General features: G+C 37.7%; 2 protein-coding genes across 2 annotated transcripts in view; both read left to right on the top strand.

The window, feature by feature from the left end:
* The window catches only part of HAF01 (HAC13 protein (HAC13)), an 81,710-nt gene extending 66,546 nt beyond the window's left edge, over nucleotides 1-15,164 (top strand). Inside the window, exons 17-22 of the mRNA XM_089136294.1 lie at nucleotides 8,895-9,381; nucleotides 10,567-10,748; nucleotides 10,925-11,053; nucleotides 11,999-12,067; nucleotides 12,150-13,154; nucleotides 13,982-15,164. Coding sequence (XP_088992420.1) covers nucleotides 8,895-9,381; nucleotides 10,567-10,748; nucleotides 10,925-11,053; nucleotides 11,999-12,067; nucleotides 12,150-13,154; nucleotides 13,982-14,341 — 2,232 coding nt within the window. The 3' untranslated portion in view covers nucleotides 14,342-15,164. The remainder of the gene's footprint in view (nucleotides 1-8,894; nucleotides 9,382-10,566; nucleotides 10,749-10,924; nucleotides 11,054-11,998; nucleotides 12,068-12,149; nucleotides 13,155-13,981) is intronic.
* Nucleotides 15,165-17,074: 1,910 nt separating this feature from the next.
* On the top strand, nucleotides 17,075-18,179 carry YCF37 (homolog of Synechocystis YCF37). Its single transcript, XM_089137876.1, has one exon. It carries the CDS (start codon nucleotides 17,080-17,082, stop codon nucleotides 17,653-17,655), a length of 576 nt encoding a protein of 191 aa, XP_088994002.1. The 5' UTR covers nucleotides 17,075-17,079; the 3' UTR covers nucleotides 17,656-18,179.
* Nucleotides 18,180-22,507: the final 4,328 nt, after the last annotated feature.

Below are 22,507 nucleotides of genomic sequence, written 5' to 3'. Positions count from 1 at the left end.
TATTCATCTTCTTTTTAAATTCCCTTTTAGTCCCTAGGCTGATCAGAGGTGCTGAAATTCTAACATGGTATTAAAGCTTCTGTAATCAGCTTTGGGACTGCTTTTTCTCTCTCGACTTCACAACCCCCCCCCTTCCTTTCCTGGTTTGCAACTACTTATTGTTGTCCTACCTGTGTAGTGTGGGTCCTTCTTAATCAACGTATGAAGGGATCTCTATCTACCTATTAATACTACTAAAGGCCCGTGGATCATGTGGAGATTTAGATTTTCTGCTACTAATTTAGATCATAGAACTCAGTCAACAGTTTCTGTGCATGTCAGAGGTTCTTCATGTGAATTATATCTGCTCTGTTTCAGACTTCATAAATAATTCAAAATTGTGGAATTCTAAGCCCATAGTTTCTGTGCAAATCAGAGGTTGTTTTTCTTTGTCTGTGAATTCGGTCTGTCTTCTTCAAGTTCTCTGGGATGCTTATTAATCTCAAAAAGTATGGACTGCATATGGTTCGATTATTCAAATAATGTTGCTACCCTTTTAAGCCTTTTATTTTTTTATTTCAGTTGCACTGCTTTTTTGTACAATCTGAAGTTCAATCTGTCCTGTACTCATGTCTTGGGGTTCCTCTTTAATTTTTTGCAAAGATATGCCCACTATTTGGATTGCAAGACCTAAGTATTGTCCTCCATTGTATATGCTAGTTCTGCTACATGTTACATACTGCTAGCCCTATTTTGTTGAATTTTTCTGTTTTGAAAAAATTTGCTGGAACCATATTGCTTCACTACTGCTTCCATTGTTTGTTTCGGAATCAAGTTCAGCCTTTTCTTTATCTAATACTTCAAAAAAGACCTAGAGGACCAGGATTATGGAGTTTCAGATATAGCAAAAGTTTGCTTCTATGGTCCCGGGTACAGTGCAAGATGTCTGTTTTCTTCTGAACTTTGTCAAGTCCATAAATACCAGAAATTTTTTTTATGAACTTTGAATTTAATCCAATTTGCACCATAGTGACTGCTGTTTTAATCTGGTAAACACATCTGATATTATCTGTGGCAATTGTTACTGCACTTTTGCTGGGCTACTATTGTGCCCTATTTGAGTGTTATTGATTCAGAATTTTTTTTTTCTTTTTCTTGTAAACAAGACTTTGTCCTATGAGACGATTTACTGCTGTTTGATCAGCTTTGTTGGTGAATAATGCACTGCTTTGTGGCTACTACTTTTCCTTCTTGAATTTTTTGGTTCTCATACTTTGAAATGCTGGTAACTGGTCATCGTTATTTGTCCACGTGTAATGCTACACATGAGGGCGAGATTGGAGACTTTTTCTATATCTACTCAGGGTTTGTTGAAGAAAATTGTTGGTGAAGATCTTTATCCTCATAAGATGGTATTCTACAATGCCACCTAACTAATTGGTTTTCTTTTATCTACCTACTTGGTCAGTAGTAATCTATGCTATCATTTACCTATCTGCTTGGTCCGTAGTAATCCATACTATCTTTTACCTACCTACTTGGTCTGTAGTAACTTGTACTGTCTTTTACCTACCTACTTGGTCCGTAGTAATCTATATTGTCTTTTATATACCCATATTTTGCCCCAACTCTAGGCTTATATGCGACTTTTGGTTGAACATTTTTTCTTCTTGTGTGGAGATTCTTCACTACTACTGGCATTATTTAGATAGTGCCCATAATGTAATTGTTGATGCTATACTTACTAATAGGGTTCATTTTCACCACTACCTATTACTCTCGTTGTTAGATGGTTAGTTCAACATGAAGGTTGCTTACTTAAGTTGTTGTTAACTATCTCCTAAGTGAAGTACTATCTACATCTATTATTGCTATATATGCTTGTGTAATAAAGTTCCTTGATGTGTTCTTGTAATTCTAAGCTAGAGCCTTTGATATGTATACTCCAGCTTGAGGATCCTTTTCAGTAGATTTGGGAGATCCTGTGCAATATGTAATTTTCCTTTTCATTGTAACTCAGTTTAGGAAACTTTCCTAAACTAAGACTTGATTTTACATTATAAATAAAGTACTAGGGGAGAGCCAAAAGACATACACATTCAAGCTCTCTCCCTTCTTCTTTTTCTTCAGTCTTCTTTTATTCTTCTTCTTTCTAAATTTTCTTGCAGTCCCTAGGTTGATTTACAGGTGCTGAAATTCTAACAGAAACCCTAGTTGAGTCAAGTAGGTTTGTTTATTTGACTCCAAGTCTCTTTCCTCAACTTACAGGCTATAAATAGCGTAGTCATTTTGTGTATATTCTGAAGTCTGGATTAATAAAAATATTTGGAGAATTGCTGCAAAGACAGTGCTGCAGGGTCCTTTTGGGTGGGAACTTGTGGTTATCTGGAGATCTTTTATTTTCATCGGTTCAGTCCTGCAATTCCAGTAAGTCCAGCAATCTTCCTCCTAATTCAGTACTCAAGTAATTCACAGCAGCCAGTTCTCTTCCAACAAGTGAGTACATCACAGCCCCTTCCCATCCCCTCTCCTTCCTCTGTCCCACTTTCTTTTCCTTTTCTTGAACTTGCAGCAGCATAGGAACCCAAGAAAACCCCATCTAGGCCTTCTTGAAAGTTGCGTAATTTTCTGCAATTCTTGCTTCCCTTCTCTTCTCACAACAGCAGCCAACCCGGCTCCCTCTCTCTGCCACAAGAAGCCAACCTAATGGGGGACAGAATAGAAAAGAAAGAAGGACAAAGAAGAAAGAGGGAAGAAGGAGAAATCTGAGAAGAATCAAGCTTGAAGAAGGAGAAAAGAGGAGAGAGAGGGGGGGGGGCTGCTGCAAACGCACAAAGCTAAAGCTTCAATTCATATTTTTCTATTTCATGCTCAATAAGCTGATTACAAGTGTTTAAATAACAAAATAAACATACTTGATACGAAAACAACTATAATAGGACTCTTGGATAGGACTCTTGGTAATTTAAAACTAACTAAAACTTATCCTAGATATCCTACCCAAATAAAAACTTTGATTACATGATTATCCCAATAATAAATAAAAAAATTCTAAATTATCTCTAGAACTCCCACGAAAACAGATCCTATTTTATCTCCTTGCAAGCTGGAGTTTGGGCCCCACCAAATTTGAATCTATTTCCATGCAAACTAGACTTGGGGCCCACCAAATATGAAAAATATCATCTAGGTTACTGTTCATGCTACAGTAGCGTGAACAGTAATTTCTGGTTGTGCTGCATCACAACCCCTTTCCCCCTTTTCTTGTGGCAAGCCCTCCCCTCACTTTTCTTGAGTTTTTTTCTTCTTTTTTTTGTAATCCCGGAAATGTTGTGGCAGAATTACAACCCCCCCCCCCCCCCCCCCCAAAAAAAAAAAAAAAAAAAAAAAAAAAAAAGGAAGAGGATGAAAGATGATGGAAGAAATATCAACATCCTTGAAGTTCAAGAACCCACCCCATACCTGACCAGAGGCTTCTACTCACCTTGTTTTCCAAACTACAGGTCCTTTTCCTTTCTGAAATAATTTTAGGTATCTCAAAACCCTATCCAAATCTATCCCATCCTCCTGATTGTTAAACACCCTAGCCTATGCCAAACCAATTTTGTTAACCCTAGGATATTCTCTCCCTTTTCCTATCAATCCTAGTGCATCCCATCCCTTTTCCTACAAACCTTAGTTTATCCAGTGACCTTCCTAAAACCAAGATACACAATATATTATCCTTTTCTTCACCATAACCATTTTATTGGGTACTCCATATTTTTAATTATCACAATCATACCCAAACCCAACCCATTCAGCTTTGTTAAACCGACTATTACTCAGGACTCTTATCTAAACAATCCCATTAGTAACCCTAACTGCATTGAGAGCTCATTTATTTTCTGGTTCTTATTAAAGAGGGTCTTGGAAGATCTAACACAGACCCTAGGTTACATCACCTAGCCTCCTCCATCCCTCAGGACCAACAAGTTTAGTATAGGAATATGCACCTGTTGTCCATTGATCACGCTTTTTGGCCTGATCTATTGGTAAGTGGTACAAGATCTCGTGTATTGAAACCGTGTTATGGACCCAAATCCATTAGTATGCAACATTTTCTTTTCCTAGTGGAATTGCCTAGTATATGAAAGAGTGAAAAGTGTTTCCTTTGTTTTGGAATAAGAAGCATGTGTATCTTAATGCATGTATTGATTCATTTGGGGCTATTAGAGTGGGGCCCACTTTTTTTGGGAATAGGAACCAAAGCAATAACAAGAATATTTTTAGTGGAACATTTTCACAATCCTTGGAGAGATAGGTCATTAATAGATCAAGGGATAAGTAATTCAAGTTTTTTACCACCTAGTAAAGAATCAAACTTGAATTACTTTGGTTCCTTACTAGGGTGTTCGATATTTACTTGAAAAAGGTGCTCAACCTACAGGAATTGTTCATGGTATTTCAAAGAAGGCAGAAGTTTTTAATGTTTCGTGTAAATCAGACGAAATTTAATTAATGAACAAGCCTTGTCCCAACTAAATGGGGTCGTCTACATGGATTCTTGCCCTCCAATCAGTTCTGTTCGAGGCCATGCTAGATACAAGGCCTAAGCTATACATATCCTTTCTCACCACTTCTCCTAAGGTTATCTTAGGTCTACCCCTAACTCTTCTAGTTCCTTCAATATGGATTATATCACTTTTCCGTACAGGAGCATTTATAGGTCTCCGTTGAACCTGGCCGTGCCACCTCAAACGACTTTCTCTAAGCTTATCACTTATGGGAGCAACTCCCAGACCAACTCTAATATGATCGTTTCTTATCTTATCCATCCTAGTTTTGCCACTCATCCATCTTAGCATCCTCATTTCTACTACACTGAGTTTATCTATATGATTCTTTTTAACAGCCCAACACTCTGCACCGTACATCATAGCTGGTTGAACAATGGTCCTATAAAATTTTCCTTTAAACTTTAATGGAATACGCCGATCACATAAGACCCCGGATGCACCTCTCCACTTCATCCACCCTATTTTAATTCTTTGGGAAACCTCATCTTCTAAATCACCACTTTTACTTATGATTGAACCTAGGTACCTAAAACAATCACTCTGAGGAATCTCTTTATCGTCAAGTATCACCACCTCATTATCTGCCCGATCATGACTAAAGTTACAAACTAAATATTCTGTCTTCGATCTACTAAGTTTAAAGCCTTTTGATTCCAAAGCTAATCTCCATGATTCTAATTTGGTATTAATCCCGGACCTCATCAATCAACACAATATCATCCGCAAAAAGCATACACCAGGGGACCTCATCTTGAATGTCTTTGGTTAATTCATCCATTACCGGTGCAAATAGATATGGGCTTAAAGTTGACCCTTGATGTAGCCCAACTGTTATCGGGAATTCATTACTTTGTCCCCCCACTGTTCTAACACTAGTCACCGAACCATCATACATATTCTTAACTATATCTATATATTTACTTGCAACACTTCTTTTCTTTAGTACTTGCCAAATTAACGCTCTAGGGACTCTATCATAAGCTTTTTCTAGGTCAATAAATACCATATGAAGATCTTTCCTACATTCTCTATACCTTTTCATAAGTCTCCTAATTAAGTAAATAGCCTCCGTTATAGATCTTCCCGGCATAAACCCAAATTGGTTCTCTGTAACCGTAGTTAAGTGTCTCAAACGGGTTTCAATTATTCTCTCCCATAATTTCATCGTATGGCTCATCAATTTAATGCCCCTATAGTTATTACAACTTTGAATATCTCCTTTATTTTTGTAAATTGGAACCACAACACTTCTCCTCCAATCATCTGGCATTTTCCCTGTGCTCATAATCTTATTAAACAACTTAGTCAACCAAACTAGTCCATGGGTTCCTAAGGTCTTCCATACTTCAATTGGGATTTCATCAGGACCTTGTGTCTTGCCGAGTTTCATCCTCCTTAAAGCTTCTTTTACTTCGGACATCGAAATTCTACCTATATAAGTTCAGACATTAGTGCCTTGGTGAAAAGTGTAATCGTCAGAAACATAAGTGCTTGAAGAATGCTCATTTAGTAAACTAGAGAAATAGGTTTCCCATCTTTTCTTAATATCCTCACAATCTAATACTTTACCATCTCCATTTTTAATACATCTAACATGGTCAAGATCTCTACTCTTCCTATCCCTCATCTTAGCTATCTTATAAATAGATTTTTCTCCTTCCTTTGTGCCCAACTTATTGTATAACTCTTCATACTTCCTTTCCCTTGCTTTTCCCGCAATTTTCTTAGCTTCATTTCTATCCAACCTATACCTTTGAAGATCCTCAACATCCTTAGTTCTTTGCCATGTCTTAAAATTAGCTTTTTTATTCCTAATGGCAGCTTGAACCTCACTATCCCACCACCACGTCTCTCTATAAGAATGGATCTTTCCTTTTGATTCACCTAGAACATCTTTAGCCACCTTCTTAATACACAGCCATCTCCTTCCACATTGCATTGGTATCCCCTTTAAAATCCCATTTTCCTTGTTTAACTACTAAATTAACAAAGGATATAGAGTACTCTCCTTTCAAATTCCACCATCTTATTCTGGGATAGTTTACCTTGGACCTTTTATGTGTTCTTGGGACTAAGCACATATCCAAGACCACAAGTCTATGTTGTGCATTTAAGCTTTCCCCCGGTATCACGTTGCAATCCTTGCACAACAATCTATCAGTCCTTCTAGTTAGGAAGAAATCTATTTGGCTTCTATGCTGTCCACTTTTGAAAGTAATTAAATGTTCATCTCTCTTTTTGAAGTAAGTATTTATTATAGATAGATCAAAAGTAGTAGCAAAATCCAAAATTGAAATCCCCTCCTCATTCCTTTCTCCAAAACCATATCCTCCATGAACACTGTCATATCCTCTTTGATCTTTTCCAATATGTCCATTTAAATCACCTCCTATGATAATCTTTTCTCCTTGACAAATTCCTTGCATTAATCCATCCATATTTTCCCAAAATTCTAGCTTTAGACTTTCATCTAATCCTACTTGAGGTGCATATGCACAAATTATATTTATGAACTCTTTCTCCATTACAAGCTTGATAGCAATAATCCTATCACCCACTCTTTTAACATCCACCACATCATTTTTTAAATCTTTATCCACTATTATACCCACTCCATTTTTATTTGTTTTATCCCCAGTATACCAAAGTTTAAAGTCATCCAACTCTTTGGCTTTTTTACCCCTCCATCTAGTCTCTTGGATGCAAGCTACATTAATCCTTCTTCTCCTCATAACATCTATCAATTCTAAGCTCTTACCAGTTAAAGATCCTATGTTCCAAGATGCCAATCTAATCCTACGCTTATGGACTAGCTTCTTTACCCGCACTAGTCCACGGCGCGGGAACCCTTGCCTACTTATCACCGCATCCGGGCGCCAATGCGACGCGTCGGTTACAGGGGATGCCCTAGCTAACCCTTGCCCACTTATCACTACACCCGGGCCATAGTGTAGCACGTCGCTTCTTTTGTCGGGGAACGCCCTAGCATAGCTTTTATCATATAAGGTCGAATCCATGAAAAAAGGTTTGGCTAGATTTTTTTCCGGTGCCGGCTGCCGACCTGACGCACCAACCCTCCTCCTTTACCCGGGCTTAATTAATGAAACATAAAATAAATAAATAAAAAGGTGTATTATCCTCAATCGGGTGGTTGGGACTCCACCAACAAAGCAACAAACTGGGTTGAGCTTGCTTGTTGTACCTTTATTGATATTGATTTATTTGGTGTTTCTTTTTCCCACTCGTTATGTAATAAGCATCTATCCAATGTTTAAAAGATATGTTAGTACATTCTTAAAACAACAAATGGGTATTTACAGAGCAGAATCTGACATTACAATGTGAAAAACTGATAAAATGTAGTGTATGAAAATGGCTTGCAGAAATTAAAAACAGTAATAATTAAGCAGCAATCTTTCATTCTCATTTAGTATCTTGCAGTGCATTTCACCTAATGTCAAATGGCATCTAGACACATGCTGGGTGCTTTGGCTGTCTGGAAGCATGGGCACCAGCCTAGCTCAACCCCATATAGGCTGGAAACCAAGCATCTACCTTCACTGGGTAATAATAAATAAATAAATTTGCCTGTACTAGTTTAAGATTAAAAATCTTACAGATCTAGTAGATTGTCATAGGTAACAGGGAAGTAGCAGATTAATAAAAACAGGGGTTCGACTAAATCACTGGCTGTGAATCTAATGTGTTTCTCAAATCTTCTTCGCAGTTTGGTCAGTTTTGTGTTGTTATCTAGTGAGTTGTTTTGAGTTAGATAGTAAAAGTCTTGGGATTGCTAGCTATTGCATTATTATTACTCTTTTTTTTCTTTCTTTTTTCCTTTTAGGGGCCGGAGTCCTAGATACTAAGATTTTTTTTCTTTTATCTGGCTTAAATAACTGTGTTTTGAAGAAGGGTTCAGTCTTCTTAAATGTGCTTATATAAAGAACATAATTCTTCTCTATTTGTGGCCTCGAACAATTTTCTGACTGTTCTTTCCATTAATGTTCATAATTAGAATACCTTGGCTATTCTTTATATTGGATGGACACGTAAGAGACATCTGTGTGTCGTCCTGTTAACAAGGAAAATCTGTTTTTTCCATCTGACCAGTCTTCCCTGCAGTCTCTCAGTAATGTGACCCAAACTGCAATTGTCTAAATCTCTTCATTTTGTCTACTTAACTCTGATCTTGTAGTGAAAATCCTTTTTAATCTCTCTTTTTAAGACTGTATTCAGACAATACTGTTTTCTGTCTGATTGTATGCTTACTTCTAGATGGAGAAGATCTCTTTCAATTTCTTTTCATTTTTCTATGTTATATTTCTAACTTCAAAATTTTATTTTTTTTAATTCTAGGTTCTCCTTAAGTTTGATGTTCCCGAGGAACAAATTACCAAACAGACTAGGTGGCACCGAATTGCTATGATACGCAAGCTTTCAAGTGAGCAAGCTGCATCGGGTGTCAAGGTTGATCCAACAACGATCAGCAAATATGCACGTGGTCAGCGGATGTCATTTCTCCAGCTTCAGCAGCAAACAAGAGAAAAATGTCAAGAAATTTGGGATCGTCAAGTTCAGAGTCTTTCAGCTGCTGAGGGTGATGAAAATGAGAGTGATTCAGAAGCTAATAGTGATCTGGACTCATTTGCCGGGGACCTGGAAAATTTGCTAGATGCAGAAGAGTGTGAAGAAGGAGAAGAGGGTAACTATGAATCCAAGCATGACAAGGCAGACGGGGTTAGGGGACTCAAAATGAGAAAGCATCCATCTGAAGTGCAGATAGAGGAGGAAATTGAGGATGAAGCAGCTGAAGCAGCTGAGTTATGCAGGATGCTCATTGATGGTATGTATATGTTTGTTCCTTGGTGCTCTCTCTGTCTCTAAATCGTGGACACACAGTATTGACTTCTAGTTAGGGATCCAAGTCCCGGAAACAGGGGCGAAGCTGGGCGCATTCACTGCTATGCAGACCCAGCTAAATGCAGGACCTTGCGCACTGGATATGCCTTTTTAAATACCCCTGGAAAATGAATTTAAAACTTGATTAAATGATTTGATGATCCAAAATACTGCTGTTCTTGTGTGAGAGTTTCTTGTCTAGTAAGCCGTTTCTAGACTTCAGAAATCTCATTAGTTATATCCAGGTCACATGCACCTTTTAGTTTGGAATCTAAGCTGCTGGTTAGAGTTGGTGAGTCATTTCCTTCTCAGGTGATTGTGGAAGCACTCTACATCATCCCTACAGTTGCTGCCATTCAAGTTGTGCAACAGGCAAGGAGAATTCCCACCCAGCTTCTTTCTTTGCCCACCTTTTATGTCCATTTTCTTGAACCCATGAAAGCTACTGAGAGCCCTAAACCACCCCCCCCCCCCCAACAAAAAAAAAAAAGAAGAGAGGATACCACTGTCAGTTGTCTCACCTAGACCTATTAGTTGACCCAGTCTGTTTCCCTTCATATCATCCTGAACCTCAGTTTCAGCTTTTCTTGATTTTTGAGTTCTCTCTGAACCTTAAAGTCAAGAACTTATTTCCATATATATACCCATCCAAACTAACTTTCAAGAGCAGCTTCTATACCTACCCATCTAGGTTTCATCCAAGTTATAGCCCAATACTATTTGATGCAAATCCAACACCTATTAGCTTGTACTCGTTAATGTAATCCTAGGGTTGGGTTTTTTTTGGTCATGGGGCTTTTGTCCTTTTGAGTCTAATTTTATTAGGCCCCTTTAATACGCCTTGAATGGGGTGATGTGAACACAAAGATCCCCTGGCCGAAACCCTAAGTGGGGCCTCCTTGATGGTTCAAAGAAACCTCCATGAGCTGGCCAAACCTCCATTCATTTCTTATCACCAGGGTCATCTTAATTTTTATATGTTGTTAATTTCTTGTCTACTTTTAGCTGTAAACACGTTAATTGTTGAAAACTGAATGGTACCATGGGGTAACTGCATGAACCATATATCGAATGAACATTTTATGGCAGAGCTGACACAATGTATCATTTAATATGTGTACCATCTTAGATGATGAGATCGAGTGGAGGAAGAAAAAAAAGTCAAAAAATGTGAAGCAGGACGGAGTCAGATTGGGCAAGCAATTCAGTTTTGGTGCTGAAAATACTGAACAGACCAGGAAAGTTATTCGTACAACCCTACATGATGGATCAACTATATCCAAAGAGACCATCGTTGGTGACCCAATGGAGGTATTGTTGAGTAGCTACTCATTCTACATCCATTTAATCTCTGCCTTTCTTTTTTTTCGTTTAATCATCCAATTTCTGATGAGATCTTTTCACTTCAAAATGGAGGTTATGTTTATTTTTAGGACACAAACATAGGAATTGTGTTACAAAAGAATTCTTTATTGTTGTGAGTGCAGGTGGATAATGTTCTTGCCAAAAGAAATTTGTCCGGAAAAATAAAAGCCAAGATAGGAAATGGAAAGAATGATATCACACATGTGGGTTTGCTTAAAAAGAAAGCAAAAGTTTTGGGTGATGGATCCAAGGTTAGCACGGTCAACAACCCTACTCTTCAAAATATCCACTTGTGTTGCTCTGCTTGTCTTTTGTAAATTAAGGTGCACCTATCTAGTAATTTTCAATTGGGAGTATGTTTGCTGAGCTGCCTGCATCCCTCTCAATCTTCTCACATGAAATGACATGGCTGGCCTCTTATGATCAAAATTGTTTTGTTGCACCACATTTCTGGTCTCCCCTATGCTTGTGTATGAAGTGTCTGTCTTCTTTGGCCAAAAAAAAGAAGTGTCTGTCTTCTATATTTTGCAAACTAACAAACTTCTTTTGAAGTGATTCACTTTGTCTTGCTTTCAATAATTACTGGTCACGATTATTTTCATGTCTCAAAGTAATAAGCCAAACTTTCTCCAGGCTTTCATATCTAATTCACAGATAGATCATCTTACATCTTTTCCAAACCTTTACTAGGAATTCTGTGCATTTCTTTGTGCAGCATCTCTTAGAAAAAGGGTTTAGCTTTTACTAATAAATATTGTTTTGTTCTCTATTTGCTACCAAAGAAAGTGTCAAATAGCTGATCTGTATCTTGTCTAACTCTTAAATTCTAAGTTTCATTTGCTGAGTTTATTTGTTACTTTTTACCAGTAGACTGTCTCATCCAATAGCTCTGCTCAAATAGGATCTGCTTGCTTGAAGCATGAGGGTTAAGAAATTGAGATTTCATTGTTTATTAAGAACCTGTGTCTGTTGTGTTTAGAATACATGTATAACTCTTCTGATCCAACCACATTAAGATAGAATAGTTGTTGCGTTTGATCTTTCTGCATTAATAATGTGTATTAAATGAGTATATTTTCCTCAGAACATTTCTTTGCCTGTGTTGGGTAGCCTGTCAAATTCCAACTTCATTTTTTATTGGTATTGGTTGGTTATTTTTCCTTGTTAACTTTGAAAATTTTTCTGTCCGAAACCAGGTTTTTAAGGAAAAGAAACCGTCAGATAAACCAGTGAGAGAAAATTTCATCTGTGGAGCATGTGGTCAGGTAGGTGAAGTAATTACAAAATAATATAATTAAATGATTTAGCATATTCTTTGTAATGACAGTCTATCTTGTGATGCATCAGCTTGGACATATGAGGACCAACAAAAACTGCCCGAAGTACGGAGAAGATTTAGAAATTCAGGTTGAAAGCTCAGACTTAGGAAAAGCACATGCAAAATCTGACGCTCTAGATCCTTCTGCTCAACCCCAACTGAGAACTGGGACTAAAAAATTAATTTCTAAAGGTGCAACAAAAGTTGCTTTAGTGGAAACCCCAGAAAGTTCTGAAAATTTTGTACCAAAACCAAAAATTCTCCCACTGAAGCTCAAATGTGGCCCAGCAGACAAGCATCCTGAGAGAACTACACCTGGGAGTGTGCGGAGTTCCGAAAAGCAAGTCAGCATCGATGTTGAAAACATTACAAAATCCGTTACCAAGATTAATAAAATAAAAATCGCCACCAAGCCAAAACCTGAAGATGTACAGGTTGAGCCTCAGAAGCCCTCAATTATAATACGTTCGCTGCCAGAGACAGACAAGGATCAACCTCGTAAAAAAATTATAATTAGACAGCCAAAGGGGATTTCAAATTCTAACCTGATAAAGCAAGAACATTTCAGCTCTCTTGGTGAAGAAAATAGAAAGGCTAAGAAGACGATCAAACTTTCAAGCTTTGAAAAGCAAGGAAAGCAGGTGAGCAGGCAATTGGATGGAGAGGCAGAAGAAAGAAGATTATGGGAAGAGGAACAAAAGAGGAGATATGCAGCAGAGAGGATGGAAGAGAGGAAACAGAGAATTAATGAGGAAAGGAGGTTGCAAGAAGAGCAACGAAGACTTGCTGAGATTTGGAGAAATGAAGAAGCCGGGCGGAGAGAGAGGGAAGAGATGGAGAGGCGGAAAGCTAAGAAGAAGAAAAAGAATAAAAAGGCAGAGATTGGAGCTGAGTATCTAGAGGAACCAAGAACAAGCAGAAATGACCGAAGAATGCCAGAAAGAGACCGTGCTGCAAAGAGGCGCCCTGCAGTTGAGCTGGGAAGATATGCTACAGAAAGAGCCCCTCAAATAAAGCGTCGAAGAGGTGGAGAGGTAACATTTTTTATCCAACTTCGTTACAAGTTAAAATTTCCTTGTTATTTGCACATCTCTTAATGCACAAATCCATGGAAGTTTTTAAGTCTCTTCACAGCACCATTAGATCTGTCCAGTGTTTGTTTGTTTTTTTTTTTTTTTTTTTTTTTTTTTCCAAATAGTTTTATGAAAGTAACATAAGTAAAGTCACCTGGGGAGGGAGAATTTAAGATAGGGGAGGGTGAAAATGTGAGTGAGATCCAATTTCGAGACCAGGTGATGAGTGATCTTAACCAGTTTGCTGGAATGGCACCTTCTGTTTATTCGTTCAGAAATAGCAAGAAATGGCGGCTGATTGGTTCTTGGTGAACCTAAACCTCTTTAATATGGATCAGCCCTGACCCCACTGTCTTCACCAAGCATGGAAGCGATAGATTTTACAAGATAACTGCGGAAGGGGCTACCCTTTTCTGGATACAAATCGTGTAGGGTCATACCTTGTATGATCCACCTTGTTGCTATTGGTAGCCTCAAATCATCCCACAAATATTTCTACCAAGCTAACAAGATTTGGTCATTTTCTTGTTAGTTTCCACTTCAAGTTTTAGAATAAATTGTTGCAACAACTGCATCCAATAGCAAGTGTTGGATTGTTGTGTTTCTCAGGTCCTCAATTAATGAGGTTAGTACTGAAAAAGGTTTCAGATGACTAATTAGAGAATTAATATCTGCACCTATAATTTCCATTGATAAGAAATTACAAATAAGCAGCAATTGTCGTTAACCTTGCAGTCTACTTGATCATTTCTGTGAATATAATGAATGGAAATATTCTTGTGTCACAGGTTGGTTTGGCAAACATCTTGGAAGCAATAGTGGAATCCCTAAAAAATGATCCTAAAGTTTCGTCGCTCTTCTTTAGACCAGTATCCAAGAAGGAAGCCCCTGACTACCTGAACATCATCCAGCGTCCAATGGATCTCTCCACTATTAAGGAGAAGGTGAGGAAAATGGAGTACAGGAGCAGAGAGGAATTTCGGCATGATGTGTGGCAGATCACCTTCAATGCTCACACATACAATAGAGTGCGTAATCCTGGCATTCCTCCCCTTGCGGATGTACTCTTAGATCTCTGTGATGACTTATTGACCAAGAATGATGCGATTTTGACTGAAGCTGAAGCTGGCATTGACGAGGGGATATGATCATTATGTATGTGCCATGAATTCCAGTACTTCTATGCCAAGCCATTTATGTATGCTTTATGAGTTGGTCAAAATGGATCCCTTGACACTCTTGTACACTCTTGTAAATTAAAAATATATATGTATACACATCCCAGCCAGTGTACCCAATGCATCTATCTCTGCATTTTGCGTTTCTGCTTGGTTCCTGCTGATTCTAGAAATGTTTTCGGAAATAAGTTTCTTTATCAAACACCCAAAAATTGTTTGGGTTTTTTGAGCCTCTGTACTTACTTGGAGTCAAGAAATCGATAGGGGACCGTCGGCTATCGGGACAGCCTGCCCAGTCAGTCAGCATCAGAGAATGCAAAGGTGGTTAACGGTCCCAGAGTTATGGTTAGGCCAAGGCTAAGAGAACCGCATAGTTCTGTTCCAATTAAGCAAATCCACCACAGGGAGAAGGTTAAAAAATTATACATTTACAAGAAAAATGTGAGTATTTAATGTTATGGTGTCGGTATTACGGTTTTTACGGTTTGAAGTTCCCAGAATACTTTTTTTTGTTTTTTGGTAAAAGGTTCTCAAAATACAATATGGTGATTTGTATTTATATTGTATACCCTTGATACAATAAATATTGAGGCGCTTTTATCAATATTTGAGATGAACAGATGATATTTCTCGAAAAAAAAAAATGAACAGATGATTGCATTGAAATGCATGGTCAGTGCGATGTAAATATTTGAGATGAACAGAAGATGCATCTGCTAAAAACACTTAACTGATGTGCTACTTGATATTTGATACTTTGAACCTTAATGGATATTGTACGGAAAGTGTTAATCTAAGGTTGAAAAAATTTATGCGAGTGGTTTCAAAATGGAATCAATCCAACGTGGAAGAAATGGTTGCAGGCTTGAAGGGTATGCTTAATTTGCCGGCTTCATTTCTCTAGCCGGCGAGGCTGCCATCTCGAATCTGTTTGAACTGGGGAGAACAGCAAGAATTGCAAATTTCTTAGTGTTGAAATTCCCTCTTACTGTTTATGTCTTCATATTCAAGCTAAGTGTTACTCTTTCTCTTACCTTATATGTCCTCTGTTTTTTTCCTATCTCTGTATTCTATTAAGTAATCTTGTCTGGTTCTAGGGAGTTGATGGGGCTGGCCGCTGGGTGGGGTTTGAGGTTGGGATGGGGATATTTTGGTCATTTTACAAATGAAGTTAATTATCTTCTAATGGTATTAGTTGGTGCTGATCCTAATCTTATATTAAATCACTAAAAGGACTTAACCCAATTTTAAGCCTCACTAAAGGGGAGCTCTACTTGGGTGTTACGCATAGTACAGCTACAGTTGAGACCAAAACTTGTAGTCAACATTTTCGACAAGGCTCTGAGTAAACAAAAATTTGCTACAATGACCCGTGCTTTCACCCAATGATGAAAAATGTTCTGGAAACTACCGCTACATCCCAAACTCAAATCCTTCTTTTGGCGTCTTTTGAATGCAGTGTTATCAGTTAGAGCTACACTATCTCGATGGACGGAAATGCACGATCTTTGTAAACTGTGTGGAGATAAGACAGAGACTATTTGGCATGTTTTCATCTCTTGTGAATGGGCCAAGAGAATCTGGGCGGCAGGACCTCTTGGATTGCGAACAGAACACCTAGCTCAAAGATACATGTTGCACTTGTGCAATAAATTCTTAGTTGATTTCCATCTAGACAAGCATAAAAGTTGGTGGTTCTTTTCAGCCTTTGTGACTACATGTTATTTCATATGGGAAGAGAGAAATAATGTAACTATGAAAAAACTTAAGCCCAATCCCCATAAGATAATAACAAATATCAACAGATGGCTTCTGGATATGAACCTCTCACCTACTTTGGACAAACACCCAACAATACCTCTTACAATTCACAACATGAGTATAAAATGCTAGATACTCACTTTCCTATATTGTTATGTGCAGGGGTATATAATGAAGCACTAAAGGTGGTAGGATGGAGTGTGGGATTTATGGAGCACGGTTATTTCACTTTTGCTAAAGCAAGGCAGCTGGAAAAAAGCAACTCGATAGAAGCATTAATGAAGGCAATAAATGATGGGATCAATAACACAAACACTGATCACATCAAAGAAGTGTGGATCAATGATATGAAGCCAATCCCTCTCTTCGATGCTCCACCCAAGTTGCATTAGCCTATCCACTAATATCTTATTTGGTAGACATTAAGTCTACTTTGCTACATGCCACATTTTATAATTATAAGTCCTCGACACTCCTTAACTCCTTTAATAGTATAGCTACTAAGTTTATTAGCGATTATGTACCAACCAACAAACGAGGTAGTTTAAGCCCCATACAAACTGATGACATATGTATGATGCTTAATCCGTTTATTTGGTTAAAAAAAAAAAAGACAGAATTTCGACCATTTGTTTATTAATTAAAGTTTATCCAAAACATATCACTTACGAGAAGCGAGGTGAAACTAGCAATTTGAGATTTCGTCTTTGACTACAAATTTCAATATGAATTATAAGTTGTTCTTTGCTGTGCATTTATTTGCGAAACTAGAGCAATTTCAAGACCCTGGTGTTGAGTTTTTTTTTTTTTTTTTTTTTTTTTTCTAAATGATTTGACATCAGTTTTATTTTCTTATATAAAATTAGATTTTTTTTTAATTTTCTTTTTTGGGTAAAGAATAAAGATACCAAATTGATTTGTGTGATAAATGGGTAGGAAGACAGCCAATGCTTCCACTCTCCAACTGCCACGCTATTAATTCTGCAGATAGGCCTTCCCAGCTTCTGTCTCCTCTGCGCTGCTCCAACACAGTAGTAATGGCGTCCGCAGCCCAAGCTCTACTCAGCACGTGCTCGCTACCCCGTCCACGCGAGCAAACGGCGTATCACATCGCATCTTCTCCCAATCGGCTGCCGTTATCCAACAACCATGCCGTTATCCCCAACCGGAGACAGTTGCTGCTTCTTCTAACGGCATCAACGGCGGCAATAACGGGTGAAGAAATGACAGCAAAGGCACAAGACATTCCACTGTTCGGGCTGAGGAAGAAACTGAAGAAAGCAGAGGAAGAAGCAGAGGAGTTACTGAAAGAAGGAATTGAGACGGCGGAGAAGGGTTTGGAGACGGCGGAGAAAGGAATTGGAAGTGCTGAGATGGGGATTGTGGCGGCGGAGGCAGAAATTGCACCCGCTTTTGGTGGTTTTGCTCAGGCCGGATTGGTTGCAGGGGCTGAATTCTTGGGTGTTCTTCTTGCGACTTCTGTGGTTAATGGAATTCTTGGAAACCAAGCTCAGAAACCTTAAAAGTGAAGTCATGATCTCTGTACTTGACAGTAATTTCTCTTTCGAGATTTGGTTCTTAGGGTTTCTCGTTAAGTTTGTTTTCCACCATTTTAATGGAGAAGATATAAAATTTAGGATGTTTTAAATGTATATTTTGTTGGGTAAACTCTGTTTTGAATGCGTTGTAGTTTTTTTTTCTTTCGCAAAAACCCGATAGTGCAGAGAGCTATATTTACATGCGTGAAATGCTTCTTGTAGAACAGAGCCTTTGAGGATAGAGTGTATGTTTACACACAAATCTGTGAAGGGAAATAGAGAAACGGCAGTATTGGTAAGTTCATCTACTAGTTGCAGCAGCAAAGGTAAAAAGTAGTAAGGCCAGGGATCTTCAACAAGTTCCTCCGAGTTGATCCACAGGTGTTGTATGGTGATGTTTGTTTACTTGGCATGCTGTAGACCAGTAGTTATTCCTTCCAAAACCAACTCTATCTTGGTACCAACAGTGTAGGTGTCGACCAAAAACAAGCCCGATGTCCAACCCAACTAACTGTATACCTGCAACCATCAATTCTGTATCAGGAGTTTTTATCTAATCACAAAAACTGGGCTATCAATGTGAAAGCTGTAGCCTGTAGGGGATAACTGTACATTAGTTGAAACTGGGAATGAAACATTGGGAGGTTCTACTTTTACCAGTAGACAAAAGTAGAACTGATATCCTGTAGTTTATGGTACTAATGAAAGCACATTAGCAGTTAATCTTCTTGACAGCACATTGATTTCTGAATTTCCAGAAACAGTAGAAAGTTAAACCCAAGTACTAAAAAAAACCCGCCCAAACCTGCCCATTGATTTTGAAATCTCGGTTGAGATTTGATCTGGACTATCGACAACACAGTTAATGCGTAGCACTGAAGCTCAACCCAAAAAAACCAATTCATCATTGGGATATTCAAATGAAGCTCTTAACCCTATGCCACACGTACATCTAGTAGCGATGGTCCTTTGATAAGTTCAAATCTAATCCTAAGAGGACTTACTTGTAGCACATTTTTAGAATCATCACAACCAAATAAAAAATGCCAAATAGTTTCCTCAAGTGAGGTAGACATAGGTCATAACAGTGAGATTAGTATCCGTTTAACAATAACATAATTATACTATTAGAAATAGGGGCGGAGCTAAGATTAAACATTGGGGGGCCGAATAATAAGTCTGAATCACCTCCCCATCAAGCTAGCATTAACGTTATCGTACATATTGTGTGACCCACTGCTGGATTATTTGATCAATTTTAATTCAATTGCTTCAATAATTCTTTCTTTTTTTTAATAGAACAATTACTTTAAAGATTAGTTCATATAACTATACAGATATACAATGTTACAAAAACAATTAATTCAAAACAACAAGAAGAACAATAAAAACCCTTGTCCCAACTAAATGGGGTCGGCTACATGGATTCTTGTCTTCCAATCAATTTTATTTAAGGTCATGCTAGATACAATGCCTAAGTTATGGATATCATTTCTCACCATTTCTCTTAAGGTTATCTTAGGTCTACCATTAACTCTTCTACTTCATTCAATCTAGATTCTACACTTCTCCATTTTCAAGACATTTTTAGGTCTCTGTTGAATGTGGTCGTACCACCTCAAACAACTTTCCCTAAGCTTATCATTTATGGGAGCAACTCTCAAACCAACTCTAATTTGATCATTCCTTATCTTATCCTCCTAGTTTTGTCAGTCATTCATCTTAGCATCCTCATTTTTGTTACACTGAGTTTATCTATATAATTTGTTTTAATAGCCTAATATTCTACACTGTACATCATAGCTAGTCAAACGACGGTTCTATAGAATTTTCCTTGAAGCTTTAATGGAATATATCAATCACATAAAACCCCGGACGCACCTCTCTACTTCATCCACCATGTTTTAATTCTTTGGAAAACATCATTCTCTATATCACATCTTTTATTTATGATTGAACCTAGATACCTAAAACAATCACTAAGAAGCTCCTTATCGTTAAGTTTCACCACCTCATCGTTTGCCAAATCATGACTAAAATTAAAAACTAGATATTATGTCTTCGATCTACTTAATTAATTCAATTAGTTCAATAACAAATAAAAAAAATTTAAAAAATCAATTAAGTCATTGTTTTCTAAAAAGAATAACACACACACATGGAGAGAGAGAGAGAGAGAGAGAGAGAGAGAGAGAGAGAGAGAGAGAGAGAGAGAGAGAGAGAGAATATAATTAGTTCAATATAATGTTAGAAAAAATAATTAGTTCAATAATGAAATTTAAAAAAAAAAATTCAATTGGTTCATGCCTTAGTGGTTTTTTGAGGGTTTTTTTTGAAAAGAATAGTAGAAAAATTGAGAGAAAGAGCAACAACAACAACAATAAGCCTTGTCCCAACTAAATGGGGTCGGCTACATGGATTCTTGCCCTCCAATCAATTCTGTTAAAGGTCATGCTAGATACAAGGCCTAAGCTATACATATCCTTTCTCACCACTTCTCCTAAGGTTATCTTAGGTCTACCCCTAACTCTTCTAGTTCCTTCAATATGGATTATATCACTTCTCCGTACATGAGCATTTATAGGTATCCGTTGAACGTGGTCGTGCCACCTCAAACGACTTTCTCTAAGTTTATCACTTATGGGAGCAACTCCCAGACCAACTCTAATATGATCGTTTCTTATCTTTATCCATCCTAGTTTTGCCACTCATTCATCTTAGCATCCTCATTTATGCTACATTGAGTTTATCTATATGATTCTTTTTAACAGCCCAACACTCTGCACCGTACATCATAGCTGGTCGAACAATGGTCCTATAAAATTTTCCTTTAAGCTTTAATGGAATACGCCAATCACATAAGACCCCGGACGCACATCTCCACTTCATCCACCTTATTTTAATTCTTTGGGAAACCTCATCTTCTAAATCACCTCTTTTACTTATGATTGAACCTAGGTACCTAAAACAATCACTCTGAGGAATCTCTTTAACGTCAAGTATCACCACCTCATCATCTGCCCGATCATGATTAAAGTTACAACCCAAATATTCTGTCTTCGATCTACTAAGTTTAAAGCCTTTTGATTCCAAAGCTACTCTCCATGATTCTAATTTGGTATTAATTCCCACTTGGGTCTCATCAATCAACACAATATCATCCGCAAAAGGCATACACCAGGGGACCTCATCTTGAATGTCTTTGGTTAATTCATCTATTATTAGTGCAAATAGATATGGGCTTAAAGTTGACCCTTGATGTAGCCCAATTGTTATCGGGAACTCATTACTTTGTCCCCCCATTGTTCTAACACTAGTCACCACACCATCATACATATCCTTAACTATATCTATATATTTACTTGCAACACTTCTTTTCTCTAGTACTTGCCAAATTAACGCTCTAGGGACTCTATCATAAGCTTTTTCTAGGTCAATAAATACCATATGAAGATCTTTCCTACATTCTCTATACCTTTCCATAAGTCTCCTAATTAAGTAAATAGCCTCCGTTGTAGATCTTCCCAGCATAAACCCAAATTGGTTCTCCGTAACTGTAGTTAAGTGTCTCAAACGGGTTTCAATTGTTCTCTCCCATAATTTCATCGTATGGCTCATCAATTTATGCCCCTATAGTTATTACAACTTTGAATATTTCCTTTATTTTTGTAAATTGCAACCACAACACTTCTCCTCCAATCATCTGGCATTTTCCCTGTGCTCATAATCTTATTAAACAACTTAGTCAACCAAACTAGTCCATGGGTTCCTAAGGTCTTCCATACTTCAATTGGGATTTCATCAGGACCTTGTGTCTTGCCGAGTTTCATCCTCCTAAAAGCTTCTCTTACTTCGGAAATCAAAATTTTACGTATACAAGTTCGGACATTGGTGCCTTGGTGAAAAGTGTAATCGTCCTAAACATAAGTGCTTGAAGAATGCTCATTTAGTAAACTAGAGAAATAGGTTTCCCATATTTTCTTAATATCCTCCTCACAAACTAATACTTTACCATCTCCATTTTTGATACATCTAACATGGTCAAGATCTCTACTCTTCCTATCCCTCATCTTAGCTATCTTATAAATAAAATTTTCCCCTTCCTTTGTGCCCAACTTATTGTATAACTCTTCATACTTTCTTTCCCTTGCTTTTCCCGCAATTTTCTTAGCTTCATTTCTATCCAACCTATACCTTTGAAGATTCTTAACATCCTTAGTTCTTTGCCATGTCTTAAAACTAGCTTTTTTATTCCTAATGGCAGCTTGAACCTCACTATCCCACCACCACGTCTCTCTATAGGAATGGAACTTTCCTTTTGATTCACCTAGAACATCTTTAGCCACCTTCTTAATACAAAGCCATCTCATTCCACATTGCATTGGTATCCCCTTTAAAATCCCATTTTCCTTGTTTGACTACTTCATTAACGAAGGATTTAGAGTACTCTCCTTTCAAATTCCACCATCTTATTCTGGGATAGTTTACCTTGGACCTTTTATGTGTTCTTGGGACTAAGCACATATCCAAGACCACAAGTCTATGTTGTGCAGTTAAGCTTTCCCCCGATATCACCTTGCAATCCTTGCACAACAATCTATCAGTCATTCTAGTTAGGAAGAAATCTATTTGGCTTCTATGCTGTCCACTTTTGAAAGTAATTAAATGTTCATCTCTCTTTTTGAAGTAAGTATTTATAATAGATAGATCAAAAGCAGTAGCAAAATAAAAAATTGAAATCCCCTCCTCATTCCTTTCTCCAAAACCATATCCTCCATGAACACTCTCATATCCTCTTTGATCTTTTCCAATATGTCCATTTAAATCACCTCCTATG

Source organism: Hakea prostrata, chromosome 10, assembly GCF_041222555.1.
Source record: "Hakea prostrata isolate BN-2017 chromosome 10, UWA_Hpros_2, whole genome shotgun sequence".
NCBI classification, from domain to species: Eukaryota; Viridiplantae; Streptophyta; class Magnoliopsida; order Proteales; family Proteaceae; genus Hakea; species Hakea prostrata.
This window is presented reverse-complemented; position numbering and strand designations above follow the sequence as displayed.